General features: G+C 40.9%; 1 protein-coding gene across 1 annotated transcript; it reads right to left on the bottom strand.

Moving 5' to 3' along the window:
* Positions 1–14,199: 14,199 nt before the first annotated feature.
* Positions 14,200–15,984, bottom strand: LOC141589810 (agamous-like MADS-box protein AP1). Its single transcript, XM_074410434.1, has 6 exons — positions 15,896–15,984; positions 15,719–15,783; positions 15,335–15,437; positions 14,933–15,037; positions 14,479–14,520; positions 14,200–14,346 (listed from the first exon to the last, which is right to left on the bottom strand). The coding sequence occupies exons 1-6, from the start codon at positions 15,971–15,973 to the stop codon at positions 14,200–14,202; spliced, it is 540 nt and encodes a 179-aa protein (XP_074266535.1). The 5' UTR covers positions 15,974–15,984.
* Positions 15,985–20,007: the final 4,023 nt, after the last annotated feature.

Below are 20,007 nucleotides of genomic sequence, written 5' to 3'. Positions count from 1 at the left end.
CTATACCTGTTCAATATCTGCTCACCATCCCCGAATGGATCACCGCAGGTTTTACAAAACAACACCGGGGTCAGTACTAATCACACAATCAATATAGATAACAACAATAAGACAAACAGACAAACAATCACACACACACACATACACCACCAACTCCCATCATCTCAATCTTGACATCCCACTTGGACCCGACCACCCTGGGGGACCGCAGCCGTTCCCACCTAAGCCCCGCTCATCGTACGAGCGATAACCCTGTCCATTAATGTGCACATCCCCTTTCGTGGCGGGTTCCACGAAGGGCGAAACTAGGGCGTGAGATCACTCCCGCAAGTGACCCCACTCAGCCGAGAACGCATCTCGAGAGCCATCAACAACACAACCACAAACACAATTACAAACACAATCATCATATCAAGCAACTAACTACAAAGACATCACCAATATCCCATTATGGGACTAATACGAGTAGAAATCCTACCGGAAAGCACAACACGCAGACGGTATCTACAGCTGTCTCAAAACGCCTCTTCTACGAATTCTCCTCCTAACATATAACATATAAAGGCTACCAATTACTTACTATTCATAAAACCCCCAAATCCCAAATTAGGGTTTGACCAAACCTAGCAAAACATTATATAAATTATATTAAAAGCTTACCCTCGACGCAAGGAATCCAACGACACGAACTACGATACGATCCGACCGTCTGAACTCCGGGAATTGTCAAGAACGCGATTGGGAAGAAAAACTAGTTGCTTTCTCTCTTAAACAGGTTTTAGGTTTTGTAAAAAGTGATTTAAAACAATTACGAATATGTTTAAATACCCTAATCGCGTAATTAACAAAACCCGAGAAAACTCCCCCGTAAAACCGGACACTCGATCGAGTACCCAAGGTACTCGATCGAGTACCCCCCTACTCGATCGCGTGCCCCAGCTACTCGATCGAGTGCCCAACAGGTCAGAAACTATTTTATTCTGCAACATACCCTTACTCGACAGAGTAAGGGCTACTCGATAGAGTACCCCCAAGACCATAAATACGGAGTATTACAGTGGTCTTATTCGTTGTATGTAAATTATGTTGTTAATATGAATGCCGAGTATAGAAAATAAAGACGTAAATAAAGATTGACGCAAGAGATTTGGTGACGCGGAAAACCCAATGTGGGAAACGACCGCGGGACGGGGCGGTACCCTTCCAATAATTGCACTAGCTTTTAATATAAGAACGGGTACAAAGGAGATGGCACGATAATCTAGCTGGCACAATGTGTTGTGTTGGTATATTGGTTCTCGAATGATCTTTCTCCTCCTCCTCCTTGACTATTTATAGGACCTAAACCCTAATAAGATTTAGGTTGCTTGTGCGGTAAGGAAGCCCGTGTTTGGGTCTCATTGGACTTCTTTCCATAATCTGCCTTCGGGAATCTTTTTCTCCCTGATCTCCCTAAAATCTCCCTAAGATCTCCCTGACTCCTTCAGCTCGTGGACCCCTTACGGACCTTAGCTTGCTTGGCCCAATTAATTCATAAATCTTGATGGACTCATTTCTCCATAGGCCCAATGCGCAGAATTTAGCCCAAACACTTTTAAACAGTAATAAGGATTAAAATGATAAAAGACAATATGTAACATACTATAGTACGCCACGGCCAAAACGAAATCATCATCCATTTATCTTATCAAAATTCTGAACATGATATCATTTATCAAAGATTACTACGATAAAACTTAGGGCATTAATCATTATAAATTTCGAAATATCAAAGTATAAAAACTAATAATACTACCAACGACTCAATCAAATGACATAAATACCTAGTAAGCCATCATGTATGGTTACCTTGTTTCAGATCCGAATCGATATAATGCTAGTTTTCAAATGCATCCTCTACAAGCTTACAAAAACACCACAAGAATAAATCATAAGAAATATTAACTAAAAGAGGGATTGAAAGTGTAATATAAATGGATGAATGAAGGCTAGATCTTACGGCACAATACTAGAGAGAACAAGATGAATGTTGATCTTTTTTTTTTTTTGAATGAGAGAATAGAAATTATAATAGTAAGAGATGGCAAATAATTTCTAGTGCAAAATAGTGGCAGAAATACTGTCGAATGAGATTAAATACAATAAAAATGATATGTGAAATAAAAACTTGGATTAATCTAAATAATCCTCTGGAGAACATACCCAAAAAAGTAGGTCTCAAAATAGCAGTTACTAAATATAGTAGGTACAACTCGTCACTTGTATAAAAGCGACGACTTATTAAAACTAACATAAATAAAAAGATTTTTAATAAAGCTATAAACAAAAAGGGTTATGCTCATTCATAGACAAGTTTTACTATTTTATGAATACAAATGACCAATATACCCTCCATTTCAACTCAAATTTTCAATTTTATTTCTCTTTTCAAATCCCCTTTTGAATTCCACCACCTTCCTTCACCACCCCTGCCACAACCAATACTTGCCGCCGACCACCGCCTCTTTCTCTCGCCTCCCTTGACCGGTGATGCCTACCGCACTGCAAGCCCGACCAGTCGACCACCACCCTCCTACCGTCACCTCCCTGCACATATCTAAAAAAAAGGACGACTACCTCAGGCCACCACAGTCAACAACAAACGGACGACTACCTCAGACTACCACCGTTAACCACCTTATTCGACACAACTACCACCACGAAAACCCTCCCCCTTGCACGTCGGCCTACCTCCAACACCACAACTACCTCCATGAAACCCCTCGCCCCTGGCCGGGAACGTCGGCCTACCTCTGACGCCCTGCTGTAGACGAACTTCCCACCGCCACCAACGTCCTCGTCCTCTTCCACCTCTTCCTCCATAAACCCTAATTTCAAAAATCCTAATTTATCTAACCATAATTTAATCACTACATGATTATTTACAATTACTTTGATACATAGAATGAATGAAGTAATTAATCGGTGAAGTAAGAATCATTGTTTGATTATGAGAAACAAAGAATAAGATTAATAATCGAGTAATTTGATGAAAATTTGGTTAGTTTTAAGAGGTAGAAAAGAGAGGATTTTTTTTTTTTCATTAGTAGAAGGATAAGGTATGGAAAAATTATGGAAAAAAGTACATAAAAGAGCAAAACTTATTCATGAAAGAGCACGTACGAAACTAAAATTAGAGTAAGTCCCAGTAGACTACTCGCTAGCTCACACTCGAATCCCATCCACGAATAGCTGTAACTTGACTTACAGATTTTCAGAATAGGAGAGTCCCACTATAAAATTCCTATCTAATTTGATAAAAATCAAAATGATACAAAACCAGTGGGGTTGGAATCCCAAGATTCTTGTCTACAACTCTATGGAGTAAACCATCTTCAAATTACGAATTCATCAGAGGTTTATAAAGGGAGCTCTTTAACTGCTCGGCTGACATATTTCGTCGTATAAAAAGTATAAGGTCGTAAAACAAGTTTAACAAATTGCTTTAGGGTGAAATCAAATTTTAACATCAACTAGACTCTTCAAAATTAATGTATAAAAAATACCCAGTATTGTTTTGATGTTTAATATAGGTTTTCGAAATAATCTTTATGCTACTAATTGATTCATGGACTTTTTAGGTAGTTGTTCAAAATAATTTATTGTGAACAAACGACAAGGCGTTAGATTAAGAAATTTTACAAACATATTCTAGACTTGAAATAAACATGAGTCTCTGTTCAAAGTTTTCAAAGCTAAATAAATTACGATGGAGAAATAAATTACACAAGACGATGACACACATAATTGGAAACTGTTGTAACTTTGTTAAAGACAATAATTTACATGAACATGAAAATCAACTTATTATTTCTTAAACATGTCTCGGCCTTTTATTAATTTTACAAAGATTACATCTTGTATTCAAAAAATAATTTAAGCATGAGTCTTAGACAATAAAAAGCAATCACGCCGAGGAATCGACTGGTTGGGAATGTCAAAAAGAGTATGGAAGTGGATGGGCAAGAAAGGAATAGGGAGGCTGGCGATAAGGGAACTCTTAAAGCAGCTTAGAAGTCGATGAAAGCAGTAGTGTGTTGGTGGGGTAAGGTGTGGACAAGGGAGCTAAGGATAGGGACGGTGTTAGGAGAGTAAATATGGAGCTGAACTTTTTGGGCTGTGCAGGGTATGAGTTAAGGATGGAGGGATGCACAGGGGATGTGATAAAGGAATCGAGGAAAGGGAGAAGGAAAGATAAGGAGGTTGAAGCTACAGGAGAAGAGCACTCGAAAAGCGATGCTGGGAAGGGAGTAGTTCTGATGACGTAAGTAGCAAGAAAACAAAACTAATCATTGGTGTATGTTCACCTGAGGCAGATGTAACACCCCCATATACCAAAAGGTCTTACCAAGGACTAAAGCTGTTCACTCAGTGGTCCGGACCAAAGACCAGATCGGACCGGACCATTTGGTCCGGACCAGACCGGACCGAATTTTATTTGGTCCGGTCCACGGTCCACCTATTTACTCTACTTTGTCTTGGTCCGGTCCCGGATCAACCCGAATAGACCATGACCGACATGGACCGAACTTATATAAGAAAAGAATCTTTAAAACAAATTGGAATTTTATTGATTTTATTTTCTAACTTTGTTTACACGTATTATAAGATGCGTAATTATGTACTTAAATCTAGTAAAAATAAAATGTTGCTTATTTTGATCGTTACGAACTTTACAAGTTCTAATTTTATATGCTAGGCATGTACATGACGATCATATTTGGTCCACTTTGGTCCATTTGGTCCGGTCCGGTCCAGTCCGGTCCACGCGTTTTTCTGGTCCAAACCGGACCTGACCAATATTAATATGGTCCGGTCTTCGGACCACCTTTTAACCCTTATTTGGTCTTCGGTCCAAAGAGTTTGGTCCGGTCCGGTCCGGTCCCGGACTAATGAACATCCCTACCAAGGACCACCTTAGCATATAAGGGTGCTACCATCTCGGTTACCCGAGGCAGTACGCATCATAGAAACCATAATGAAACAACTTTTATTCTAACAACTTAAAGAAAAAAGGTTACAAGTCTTAAAACTCTAAAATGGTACAACCAAAACCAAAAGTCATGAAACTAAACGCAGCTACAGCTAAACGACGCAACAAGTGATGACTCCGCCCATCCATATCCCGCGAGCTATCTTAACATCCATCACCTGCTAAGCCAACTGCTCACCATCCCCGAATGGATCACCACAGTTTTGAAAACATAAAATGGGATCAGTCAACTGTATAACCAAATTAAGCATGCGAAGCGGAAACAATTACATACAACACAATCAACCAATACTCCAACTCCAACAATCACTAATAACTGACTAAAAAATAAAATGTGTAGCCCTGACAGGTTATCCATCGCAACAGGTAACCCACACCGCCGGTGTGGACCGCAACCGTACCACCTAAGCCCCGCTCATCGCAACGAGCGAACCCGACTCCTTAATGTGCACATCCCCCTTGTGACGGGAGTCACAAGGAGCGAACATGGGGTTGGAACCATCTCCCGACATGGTCTCACAACAACAACCAACCAAGAGTATAATCCAAATCAACCTTCATCAAACTCAATCAAAGAGATAGCATGCTAACAATTACTCACAAACAACTTAACAAATTACACAGCCAACTGAGTAGGGAAAACCCTACCTTATTCGCAATCCAATCAACCACGGCAATCAAATCAGAAAGGCTCCTCTACAAACTCGTCACCTATAACCACATCATACAATCAAAATCTACCCTAAACTCCCAATCAATTCGATTAGGTTTATCAACTACAACATGACAACAATAACAAGAGTACGATGCTTACCGATGAAATCGACGCGGACAAAAGATGTAAAAACCCTTCAATCGAGCGAATATAGCCTTAAGAGTGATTAAAATGGTTTGAGAGATTATACGTAGTTTAGGCTTTTAAGAAGATGATTAAAAAGGTGATTAAGAACTGTCACATGTCTTTATATACTTCTCCAACTATTTTCATCAAACCCGCGAATAAATAACCCGTCAGATCGGTTACTCGACCGAGTACTCGATGTACTCGATCGAGTACTCGATGTACTCGACCGAGTACGCCTTACTCGACCGAATATCATCACGCTTGGTCGAGTACTAACACTCTAGAATCCAACCCCAGCACACCCAACAGCCTACTCGGCCGAGTAAGCCCTACTCGACCGAGTATCCCATGGTCAGAAACCTATGGTATTACAGCGGAGGTTGAGGATGCTCAACCCCACAACGTTAATCTTGAGCTTTAATTACAGGAGGCTGGGCAACCCCGATGCAGTAGGCGGACTTCGAAATCTCATACGGAGAGAGGCCCTATGTATAGTTTTTTTTTTTTTTTTGAGAGACTAAACTTAGTAGTATAGAATTCAAGAAAGTTAGGGACTCGATTAATAGGTATGAAAGCATGGAGGTGGATAGTGCGGGGAGATCGAGTGTCTTGGTCTTTCTTTGGAGGATCGGAGCGAGGTGGAATGTTCTTTTCGATCCGCTTTTATGCATTACATAGATTTTGATATGGGTTCGTGAGTGGATAAATGGCGGTTAATTGAGTTTTATGGTTGGTTGCCTATGCAAAATCGTCACTTATCATTGGAGCAGCTATGTCTCTCAGCTCTAGCGTCACAGAGCCCATAGATGTGCATAGGTGACTACAACGAGATTTTGTTCGCGACGAAAATGCAAGGTGGGGTGAAGCATCAATGGGAGGTGAATAACTTTCGTGAAGCCATGGATGACTGTGGCCTTCCGGAATTGAGGTATAAGGGATACCAATTCACTTATGATAACGGGCAGGCTGGGGACGGTAATCGGTAAAATATGACTGATAGAGCTATGGCCACTAAACCATGGTTCGACTTATTCCCTTACGCGAAGCTTGTTCATTTAAATAGAGAATGGTCAAACCATTCTCCTTTCCTTCTCCTTTTCTGGTGATGAAAGATGGGAGAATGGAGGACGAGGCTTGCAAGATAAAGAAGTTCCGGTTTAAACAGATTTGGGTAAGCGAGGAGGGGTGTGAAGAAACAGTGATGAACGCCTAGTCTCAAGGGGATGAAGACTTACTCGATACTATCGGTTAGTGTGCTAAAGATTTGCTAGAGTGGAAGGGGGTGAGCAACGTAAGAATATGAGGGATCTCACAGCAAAAAGAAGGAAGTTGATCCGGCTTAATGAAGCGGTTCGAACTCTGGAGGCATAATAGGAGCGAAAGACCATGTTGGCTGATATATCACATCTTCTCCGTCAAGAGGAGACGTTTTTAAAGCAATGGCCAAGAGTATTGTGGTTGCAAGATGGGGATAAAAATACCAAATTCTTTCATAGACAATCGAAGTAGCGAAACGCAAGAATTTTATTAAGCATTTGATCGATGATAATGGAAGATAAGTTTAAGATAAGATGGGTAAGAAGAATGCGGTAGTGAGGTATTTTGGGCAGCTATTTGCGTTTGACCAACCTACTGGTTTTGATGACATTTTTGAAGGGGTGCAAGGATGGGTTATTACGGAGATGAATACCATTCTTGGCGAGGAATATCATGGGGAGGAAGTGGTGCAGGCCCTTAATCAGATGCACTCTCTCAAGGCTCTGGGCCCGGACGATATGAACTACTTATTCCATTAAAGCTACTGGCACATAGTAGGTCCTTCAATCATTCGTACGTCACTTAATATTCTTAATGGCGTGCCTTCCCTGCAAATTTGAATAGAACTCACATAGTCTTGATCCTGAAAAAAAAAGTCACCTGAAAGGTTGGTGGATTTACATCCCATTAGGCTTTATAAAATTATTTCTAAGGTTCTAACAAACCGGTTGAAGAAATTTCTTGGTGATAGTCTCTGAAAACCAACGTGCATTTATAACAGGACGATTAATTACTGATAATATCTTAGTGGCATTTGAGTTATTTCATCACATGAAAAACTCGAGAGGTGTGTGTGGGTGTCATATGGCTCTTAAGATGGACATGGCAAAAGTTTACGATAGAGTCAAGTGGCCTTTTCTGGAGTGGGTTGTGATTAAGATGGGTTTTGACTGTCACTGGATTGGGTGAGTTATGGAATGTGTTCGATTAGTGTCTTATAAGGTCTTAATCAATGGGTTTAACCGAAGCTTTTTCTGTTGATCGTAGACTGAGACAGGGTGATTCCCTATCCTCGTATTTATTTATCCTGTGTGATGAACTTATGTCATGTATGATCAAAATGGTTATTGAGACGGGGTGTATTCATGGCATTCGGGTAGCTCCGATGGCACCTATGGTGTCAGATCTACTCTTTGCGGATGATAGTATCATCTTTACTCGTGATAATGTGGGGGAACCATGGGTTATTAAGGATATCCTTAGGAGGTATGAGGCAGCGTCGGGGCAACTTGTTAGCTTGGCCAAGACCACCGTTTTTTTCATTAAAGGTACTAATATGGGGCGGGGTACTGGGGATGTGGGTGTTTTGGGAGTCCGGAAGTGGCTGTCCAGGACCGTTATATGGGGCTTCGAACCGTTGTGAAAAGGCCGAAGAGGATGTTGACCGACTAGATAGCAGTGAAATAGACATGGACATGTGACACAACATCCAATGAAATTTAGACCACGGGACACGTTATTTAAATTTAATAAAATATATATTTTATAATTATATGTGTACGATTTTATTTTTGAAAAGGTATTTGATATTAAATTTAAATAAGTGAAGGCAAAACTTGACATTGATTATAACTCATTCTCATTTCCAAAACCAAAACCAAACTTATAATCAATCTCTTTCGATATCTGATTACTCGTCTAAAGATCATTTACCCCCAATTCAACTTATTTACCCACCAAATTCCACCATAAAACAACCAACCCATTCACCTTAAATTCAACATGATTCCGTTTGAAGGTGTGTCCCAAATGTGTCCAAATACCATGGACACGTGTCGAAAAACCATGGACACATGTCCAAATACCATGACATGTGCCCAAATAAAATAAGAAAGTTACACACGGCTTTATAGGTGTACGACACATTTTAACTCATGTCCGACGATTGTCGTGTCCGACACGAGTATGCCGATAGGAGGAGTGCCTGTGCTACCTAGATGACCGCGATATTTCGAGATAAGATGAGTAAGAGATTGTAGGGGTGGAAAGGGTTATTGCTGGGTAAAGCGAGGAAGGAGAGGTTGATTAAAGCGGTCGCCCAAGCTATTCCTAACTATACTATGAGTGTGTTGAAATTACCGGGCAATTTTTGTGATGAAATGTGTTCCCTTGTGCCTAGATTTTGATGGGGGTTGAAGAATGGGAGAAAGAAAATTCCATGGGTTTCTTGGAATAAATTATGTCTTCCTAAATGTCGTGGAGGCTTGGGTTTTCGGGATTATGGAAAGTTTGACAAAGCGCTCCTAGGAAAACAAACTAGGAGATTATTTACCAATGAGAGCTCTCTTATGACCTGTGTTTTAAAAGGAAAATATTTTAAGGGTTAGCCGTTTTGGATATGGAGCTTGGGGCACATCCAAGTTATACTTGGCAGAGTATCTGAGAAGTGAATGAGGTTTTAAATCATTGGGCAAGGAAGCGGATTAGGGACGGCTGGAGCACATTTTTTAGGACGGATTCATGGATCCCCGGTGCCCAATCACGTCATGTCTTTTCCTCGAGAATTAATGGTGCAAAGGATATGTGTAACACCCCCATACTCCAAGTGCCTTACCAGGACCACTTAAGGCATGGAAGTGCTACCATCTCGGTTACCCGAGGCAATGATAATCATAAGACAATAATGAAACGTACTTTAAAAGTAAATATAATTTAATTGATTACATGTCTCAAACAAAACTGTTAAATGAAATACAAAGTACTCAAACGGTCCACTGATAAAACTATCAAAACTACTAGACATCGTCGACACGAAAGACTTCTAATCGCCACGTGATGACTCATCCCAGCTATCCCATGCGCATCAATCATACCTACTCAATAACTGCTCACCACCCCCGAATGGATCACCACAGTTTTTAAAACATTTAAACGGGGTCAGTACTAATTACACAAAAACAATGCCACAATGAAACAAGTACACAAACAGTTCAAACAGCTTAACACAACCCCAGTCTCCATCTCTAATCTCCACACAACTGACTACACACTAAAGTGTGTAGCCCTGCCAGAGTACCCATCGCAACAAGTTACTCCTCGCCGCCAGTGGGGGACCGCAGCCGTTCCCACCTAAGCCTCGCTCATCTCCATCGAGCGATAAACCCATGTTCATTAATGTGCACATCCCTCCTGTGGTGAGTTCCACAGGAGGCGAATCAAGGGCGTGAAGCCACTCCCGCAAGTGACTCCACTCGGCCAGGGGACGCACCCCAAGAACACAGACAGATAAACGGTAAATCACAATACAACCTCAACAACCGTCTGAAACAATCAACAATATGAAATCACAAACGTCAAATCAATCAACAATCACTAACTACAGCACAATCACCATACACATCATGTAATTAATCTTTGAGTAGGAAACCCTACCCGGAATGCAATACTGATCGACGATCTCAACAATTTGTTATCAAAAAGCCTCCTCTACGAATCCTCCTCCTAACATAACATCACATATATCACTAACCACACAAAACTAACACAAATCCCCAATTCCCAAAATTAGGGTTTAATAAGACTTAATTAAATATAACAAATTCGGTACGTAGGTCTTACCCTCGACGCAAGGATCACAAAGATGTAAAGAAAGATGAATTCCGACCTTCCAAGCTCCGGGATTTGTCAATAATGCGACGAATGCGAAGTACGTAGGTTGAAATCTCTTTTTCAAAGTAATTAGGTTTGTAAAAGCGTATTATGAAAGTGACGGAAGTGTTTATATACTAATTCGCATTATTAACAAAACCCGACAAAATATTACCCGTAAACCGGGCTACTCGATCGAGTAACTGACATACTCGATCGAGTGCCGCCTACTCGATCGAGTACCAAGGCTACTCGATCGAGTACCCTACAGGTCAGAAACTATTTTAAATTGCAAAACACCCTTACTCGACAGAGTAAGGCCATTCGATAGAGTACCCAGAGACTCATAAAACCGTAGTATTACAGTCTTCCCTCCTTAAAAAGAACTTCGTCCCCGAAGTTCAACCCATACATAAAAACAAACATACTCACTCGGTCAAGACGCAACAAAGCTACTAAGAACTCAAAACAAAACCCCAACTTATAAAACATGAAACCATGAACTCTTAACACCAACTCCACCAACTATTCCTACCTCCACACATTGCTCACGATGTCGTATCAACTACATCATAAACTCTCCCGACACTAACTCCATACACTACCAACTACCATCCACTAACGCTGCTAGCTCCATAATATATCATCCACTACCAAATCCAATATCAAGACACTCATAGACATCAAACGGAGTGTTACAATATGTGAGTGCCTGAGATTTTGGAATCTGACGTGCTATGCTAGGATGAAGATAAAGTGCGGGCCTGTTTCCTCCCTTTTGAGCAGGAACGAATTAAAAATATCGGGTTGTGCGATACTAAGCCCTTAGACGAGTGGTGTTGGGACCCTGAACGAGATGGTGAGTACATGGTAAAGTTAGCTTATAAGCTTCTTACAGGTACTGTTAGGGTGCAAATCCATGTCCCACATCGGTAGAATAAAGATGAAAGATCATCTTTATAAGGGTTCACAAAATATAATAGTACGAGGCCTTTTGGGAAGGAGCCCAAGAGTAAATCCGTGAGGGCTTGGCCCAAAGCGCATAATATTGTACTATTATGGACAATTGACACCGGCGTAGCAGAGGTCCAACACGGGATATTCACGCTTCCGCACAACAAGTGGTATGAGAGCCCAAGGTTGGACTTCGGCTAGACATGAGGATGCATCAGCAGGCCCAAGACTTGAAGTTGTACACTATAAGGCATGGAACTCTAGCTCGGGGTGAGTCCTTGAGCAAGCCCGGTACAGGGCTAAATGGATGAAAGGCGTCATAGGTCTTGTGGGACAAAAGACCATTTGTGTACTAGAATTGTTGATTAGGTGGACCCTTATCATGTTGGGTGCCACAGGTTTGGTGGGTCCTTTCCAGGTTGGATGCCAGAGGCCGTTAATGTTCTGGTACTTCTGAAGTGGCGGACCCAGTCCAGAGTATATTGTGGATATAGAGGATGTTCGATATGCCTGTGTAGCCAAATTCCCAAGAAGGGCACACGGACATGCAGACTTAGGAGCATGTGGGGGCACTCACTTGACCAGGCGGGTGCAAGACATGGCTCGTGGTAGCATGGTGTGTCGGCTAAGGGAAGGTTATCAAGACTTGTGATATTTCGGGTGGTCTAGAAGTTGGGGCTATAGAGTGTGGGAAGTTCTCCATAGGGGTCAAGGTCCGAGTCAAGATGATGGTCCTTGGTTTGAGGAGAGGATTGTTAGGGTGGAAACCTATGTCCCACATCGGTAGAATAAAGATGAAAGATCATCTTTATAAGGGTTCACAAAATATAATAGTACGAGGCCTTTTGGGAAGGAGCTCAAGAGTAAATCCGTGAGGACTTAGCCCAAAGTGGACAATATCCTACTATTATGGACAGTGGACACCGGCGTAGCAGAGGCCTAACACGGGATATTCACGCTTCCACACAACGGGTACGGAGCTAATGGCGGAGCAATCAGAATTTTCTCGTGATAAGTGGCTTTGGAATAAAATATGGAACACTCTTGTGCTACCCCCGTATTAAAACCTTCTTTTGGCAATTATGTCACATTGCCTTGGCCACAAAGCGTAATATCGCGAAGAAGATATTATGACATTGTCTGCCCTCTTTACTTCATTAACATGGAGACTTATTCGGGATTGTGGGTGAGTGGAAGGCATTTGGGAGGGATTGGGTTTGGAGGTAGGCGGTTATGATGGGAATGAATGGGTGAGGGAGTGGTGGAAAGTGTGTTTGGGGGTTGGGTGAGACGGATTGCGTGCTCTTTATGCCGGGTTGCTGGCCTATTTGGAAGAGGAGAAATAAGATCGTTTTCGAGGAGAAGCGTAGGGATGCGGAGGCGGTCATTAGACAGTTAAGGTCGCTCTTGGGTGAGACGAGGGACGCGAAGGGTAGTGAAATAAGAAAAGAGAAGGTTGGAGGAAGGCTGGTTGGAGGTGGGGGGAAGTAGTAGGGAAGACGGTGCTTATATTAGAGATAGGGGAGGGAGAACGCGATCGTGTAGCTGAGAGAAGGAGTGATGAAGATAAACGTTGTTGCTGGAGTTATCGAAGGTGTAGGTATGTGCATGGGTGTTGTATGCAGGAACGAAGAGGGGGTGGTGCTGTGGGGAGTGATGAGTCAGCGGAGTGATGGGCGAAGTGCGTCCGGAGGATGTTCTTGTGGGGATTAAGGAAGATATTCTTGCTGGATGCACAAGAACTATTGTCGAAGGTATTGCTTGAGTGTCATTGAGGAGAGTTGTGCGGGCGTAAAGGCGGAAAAAGCAACATTTATTTAATTTACGATGATATTTTTACAATCTGTAATTCTTTGATTTCTGTTAAGTTTTCATTTGTTTGTAGGGATCTTAACAAGGTGGCTCATGCTCCATCTTATGCCTCTCCTTGGCTATATAGGAGAAGTGCTTGGGGTAGTTTGCTTCCACCTAACATTATTATCCTTGCTTATCTTGATTTAATCAATTAAGCCCTTTTGGGTTTTTCGCCCAAAAAATAAAATTGTAGGATTACAAAGAGTTCTTTGTTAGTGGCCTTGTTGATTTATATATAGAGTATTAAGGATATGGGAGAGAGTTCTTCCACTAAAATTGTGTGTGTTTTCCATACTTTATTCTTATTTACCACTTAATATCTAACTGTTTCCAAATAATTTTTCATAAAAAACTTGTGTCAAAATGGCTAATCATATTTTCACTTACACAAATTTATATTTGAGTTGAGAGGAATATATCTTTCTTAAGTTTAATACGGGTCAAATATTACACATAACATAAGACAATAACAGAATGCATTGAGGTTAACATGTTATCATATCTATACAAATAGGGTGTTATTTGACCCGGTTCATTTTTAAAACGGATATGTCCATATCCGTCTTAAGGAAGGCCTATTGAGTTAAAAGGATATATGAGGAAAAAGAATCTAATAATACCTCATATACAAAGAAGGAAGTGCAGGATGGAATGCTTCATAATTTGATGCTTCAGGAAGACCTTGTTGATGTTGGTTTTGCTGTTGCTGCCATTCCATTCCTTGTGATTCCGCACTAATCTTTCCTCTTTCCTTAATCTTCATTAATATTTCCAAAACAAATTAGCTTAAAAACCAGTCAAATTTACGTAACTTCAATTTCGACTCTCCATATGGACCATATCGTATTTATTTTCTGGCAAAACTAATGTGTTAAATTAGTTCCTGTACCTTCCTAGCCAATGTTTTATTTCGCTCCTGCATTTCCCTCTTCTGTAAAAATAAGAGTACCAATTACTGTAACGATAATTTTTTTTTTTTTTTTTTTTTTTTTTTGTTAACGAGGAACATCTCATTAGCAGCCTAGGCCCTAGAGTGATACACCTTTGAGAGACCAAAGCCCGAGAGATACGCGACAGCCCGGTAAGCCGGCACTCTCTTTTAACAGACCCCAAAGGTCCCCATGTAATAACTGCATACTGCTCATGCAGGGAGTCGAACCCGGGACCTCGCAATTCATGCCATTACATGCTTTGAGGGTGACCCGCGCTCCACTGCACTCACAACACTTGGTTAAAATAATATTTAGTACTTAAACCGAACTGAAAATTTTTAAAATTTGTTCTCTGTTCAAATTTTTTTTTTTAAAAGTGTAACTAATACGGAAAACTAATATATAAAGTACTCTTTCCTTAGTACTTTCTTTAGCAAAATTACGAGTGGTATGACGTGAAAATTGAATGCTTACCTTCTTTTGAATCTGAGAGACGGACTCATGCATCAATTGATTCTGTAAAATGATGTAAACATATCAAATTAAATGTTGCTGGGTCTCGAGTTCAAGCCTTGAGAATATAGCACGGTTAAAACTCATAAGTGAGAGGTTTACTGCCCTACTCATCTTACCCGACTCGAAGGAGTAACAGAATCGTATACCCCGAAAAAAAATGTCGAGATTTTTAATTTTATAAGGAGTACTACCTAACTATAACTTTGAAAATTATTCTGTATTGTCATTATTTGACTTCAATGATTTAACTGATGTCAAATTTGACCACTAATTTTTCGAAATATATGTAAACTTTACCTTCCTTGATCGTATGTGTTTGAGGGCAGTGTCAAGTTGTTGCTCTAAACTCTCTATGTCTTTCATATTATTTAGTGAGTCCAAATCTTCTCCAAGGTATTGCCTGATGATCAATTATACATGAAAAATTATTACACTACACTTTGTCACTACGTTGTATATACAACGTAAAAATCTGTATCAAGAAACCTGTTAGAATATAAACCGATCAGCATGGGACTCCAACCATCACCTTAAAGTTTTGGTTGAGATAACTCATCTATCATAGTATCAGAACCAGTATGACCACAAGGTCAGGGGTTCGAATCCCACCCCCTCAATTCTAAAGTCGAATGTATGAAGTTTTACCACTTTGTCGAAAATTTACAGGATGAATATGTTCACCTATGATTTCTGTGAAGCAGTTCAAGCTTGGCCTTCAGTTGGGCAACGTCAAAAGTCCAATTCACCTAGATGGTACATGATGATTAATTGGATAATCCATTTAGTAATAATTATAAATTATAAATTAGTATAATTAAACGTATGAAAGCTACAATAAATAATACAAGTATTTGATACCTGTGAATCTGGATCATTTGAAGTTAGTTGTCTTTCTTCATAACAATATCTCTCATACCTTTTTAAAACCTTCTCCATGCTTCAAAATCATCAAAACATTAATTAATTAGTTAGAGTATACGCCATTATATTGTGAGAAGTAACAAGTACCCTTGCCTCTCAATAATTTTGTTAGGCCCAGCGGTTTAGCTGATCGACCATAACTTTGGCTTTGACTTCGGCAAAGGGTGATTGATCAAGACAGAACAGGACAAATCGACTACTATTTAGTTCTTGAAGAATATTATGGCAAGAAGACTACTAAATCCTGGAAAGGAAGCCTGATAGTCAGTATATTATAGCTTGGCGGAGTACTAGATACAGCCTGGATTAAGCAGATAAACAGGAAATGCGATTGTATAAGCCAGATAACCATGCCCTATTCTCAAGGAAGACCAAGTCCAAGCCTAAGACTATTTAGTCCATGAATGCGACGGAAAGAGGAGAAAAGGCTAAAGATTGGTTGAGTTGAGAACGGGTCAAGCGAACTAATAGGAAGCATGCCCTATTATTCCTAAGAACAACTCCTATCTTTGGGGAGAACGTTATACATTTATAACGTTATTCATTGTAACGTTGGAAGGGCAGTAGAGTACTATAAATAGGAGAATTTAACAATTGTAAAGGATATTCGTGATTAGTTAATTTTATCTACACTTTATCTTTTACTCTTAAGCATTCAAATATTGATACAACATTGTGCCCTACTATCAAAATAATAAAAACGTTATTCTTTATACTTATTTCTTTCTTTATCACTTACATATACCATCCTAATCTTATTGAACTAGATACCACGATCACTATATAACTAAGCCGGATCCCTTCAGAAAATCCTGCTAAAACAATTGGCGCCCACCGTGGGGCATCTAGTTCTTCAACCAATAAAATTCTCCTTATTATCTTTCAATTAATATTCACACACAAAAATGGTGGAACTCACCGCTGAACAACAATTAGCGGTCGCTCTGCCAAAATCAAGGAATTGGAAACAATCCAAGAAAGCGAAAGCAGCTCGGTGGCAAAATCAACAGTGAAGGAATCGAGTCTAGCACGAAGAAATTGGAAAATCAGGCTTCGGGCTCCAAAACCAGATTCGAACCAGGAACCCCATTCTCATCCATCATCAAAAACATAGACTTCTCTAATTTTGGAACCCCGGAGAAGGATACATTATCCGGCACTCCAACCATCCCCAATGATGAGACAAACAAAATCAAGCCGCAATAATGATGGCCATGCTTCAAGAAATCCAAAAACTCCACAACAAAATAGAAAATATACCCGGAGTACCGGACCACTTTGGCTGAAGTAGAAATTGACACTTTGCGGATTCACCCTTTGCGATGAAATTGCAAAGATTGATCTACCCAAGAAATTCTTGTCCCATCCATGAGAACTTATGATGGAACTTCGATTCACAAAATCATGTTGCCATATTCAAACAAAAATGTTGGTCGCCTCAATACCCAAAGTGAACTCGAGGCAAGTCTGCATGTGCAAAGGCTTTGGCACAACCCCGATCGAGCAAAAATTACAATGGTTCATCAATCTCCCAAATGGAGGTATCAAGAATTTTGCGGAATTGATCAATGCCTTCAATCAACAATTCGCAAGTAGCGAGAGATATGGCCAAAAGACCAAGCAACCTTTTCAGGATAAAGCAACTTCCAAGAATCTCTCGAAGGAATTCTGGCTAGATTTGTCAAAGAAAAGGTGGCCATTCCCGGATGTGATGAAGAAACAAAGAGAGAAGCATTCGGGCAAGGAGTCTTGCTTGACAGTGACATCTATGCAGATCTAACCAAGAAAGCATGCCCAACCTTTGCCACTGTTCAATCCATCGCCTTAGAGCATGTCGGTTAGAAGAGGACCTCAACTTCGGGACGAACTCATCCGGAGGAAAGCGGGGCTATGGACATACTAACGGAAAAGCTCCTACCGAAAGGAGGCAATCCCGGATCGGCACCCTATTCCGGGCCCGAACGATCCGAAGTCAATATGGCACAAGAACATAAAGGTAACCTCTCTAGCCTCCCAACTATCCCTGAATATAACTTCTCTATTAATACTGCAGGATTAATCAAACGCCTGGAAAACCTGGGAGATACGGTCAGATGGCCAAAGAAATCCGACAACCCCAGGAAAGATCCAACAAGATGGTGTGACTTCCATCGGGACATCGGACACACCACGAAAGAATGCATTCACTCGGAAACAAGTGGCATATCTTCTAAAGAAAGGCTACTTGAAAGATATAATCCGGCGACCAAAGAATAAAGAAGAAGGACAAAATAAGAGAGACCCGGAAGCGGCGAGAGATCCTCCTCCTCCTCCTCCCATCTATGAAGTCAAATTCATAAATGGAGGATCGAAATCGTGGTCGACCGACTCTGCGACGAAGAGAATATCCAGGGGAATCCGGACTCCAACCTCCTTCCAGGCCCGAGTCATTGCCTGCTATTACCTTTGATGACTCGGATCCGCAAGGAATATCGGGTCTACACCATGACAACTGGTAATCACAATGCAAATCGGCACGGACCAAAGTATCAAGAATCCTGATAGATGGAGGAAGCTCAATCAACCTGGTGATGCTTGATGTCCTTAAAGCTATGAAGATAGACGAAAGCAAGATCATAAAGAAATCCAGCGTCCTGGTTGGATTCGATGGAGAAACAAAAAACACCCTAGGAGAAATCAGCTTGCCTACCTATGTGGAGGGCGTGGCTTCATACGAGAGATTTGGAGTAATGGATTGCTTATCCTCATATAATGTAATCCTGGGCGGACCATGGATCCACAATGTCAAAGCAATCCCATCAACATACCATCAATGCGTGAAAATTCCAACGAGAATGGGGGATAACCACCATCGAGAGGAGAACAAAGGATCTGCTCAGAATGTTACACTCGGGCTTTGAAACCCTCAAAGTCAGGTAAGTCCCTTGCATAGCAATTAAAGTCACCTGTCAGGGAAGAATACATAGCACAAACACAGATGGAAACAGGAGAAGTCATATTAGACCCAGAATTCCCTGACAGAAAAGTACTTGTAGGGTCAGATGCACCCGACTCAATCAGACCAAATCTGGTCAGCTTTCTCAAAACTAAAATGTCTTGTTTTGCATGGTCACATTTTGATATGACTGGTATAGATGCTGATGTTATTACTCATAAGTTGAACATTGACAAATCCTTTAAGCCTGTACAAAGAAAAGAGAAAAAATTTGCTGCAGAGAGGCATGAAATCATCAACCAAGAAGTTGACAAGCTCTGGACATGGGAATGATCGTGAAGTGATGTACCGACCGGCTTGCAAACGTGGTAGTCGTCCAAAAGAAAAATGGCAAATGGAGAGTCTGTGTAGATTACACCGACTTAAACAAAGCCTGCCCAAAAGATCCATTTCCCCTACCACACATCGATGCAATGGTAGATGCCACTACAGACCACGAAATGTTGACATTCATGGATGCCTCGGCGAATTCAACCGATAAAAATGCACCCAAACAGACCAGGAAAGCACAGACTTTCATCACTGAAAGAGGTATATATTGTTATCTTTTGCTATGCCCTTTGGATTAAAAATGCAGGTGCAACCTACCAAAGGCTAGTCAACATGATGTTCAAAGATCAGATAGGAGACACCATGGAAGTCTACATAGATGACATGGTAGTCAAATCAAAAAAGGCGAAGACCACGTCAAAGACCTGGAAGTAGCCTTTCAAATACTGGAGAAATTCAATATGAAACTCAACCCACAAAAATGCCACTTGAGTCTCAAGAGGCAAATTCTGGGCTACATGGTGACAAAAAGAGGAATAGAAGCCACCCGAGCGAGATCAAAGCTATCCTGGAGCTAGAACCACCAAAAACAGTCAAAGACATACAAAAGTATGGAAGAATAGCGGCCCTGAACAGATTCATTTCAAGATCATCAGAAAGATGCAAATCATTCTATAACCTGCTAAGGAAGAACAATGACTTTCAATGGACCCCGATCATCAGTGCCTTTGAAGACTTGAAAATATATCTATCTTCTCCCCCTTGCTGGCAAAACCAGTCAAAG

Source organism: Silene latifolia, chromosome 7, assembly GCF_048544455.1.
Source record: "Silene latifolia isolate original U9 population chromosome 7, ASM4854445v1, whole genome shotgun sequence".
Lineage (NCBI taxonomy): Eukaryota > Viridiplantae > Streptophyta > Magnoliopsida > Caryophyllales > Caryophyllaceae > Silene > Silene latifolia.
This window is presented reverse-complemented; position numbering and strand designations above follow the sequence as displayed.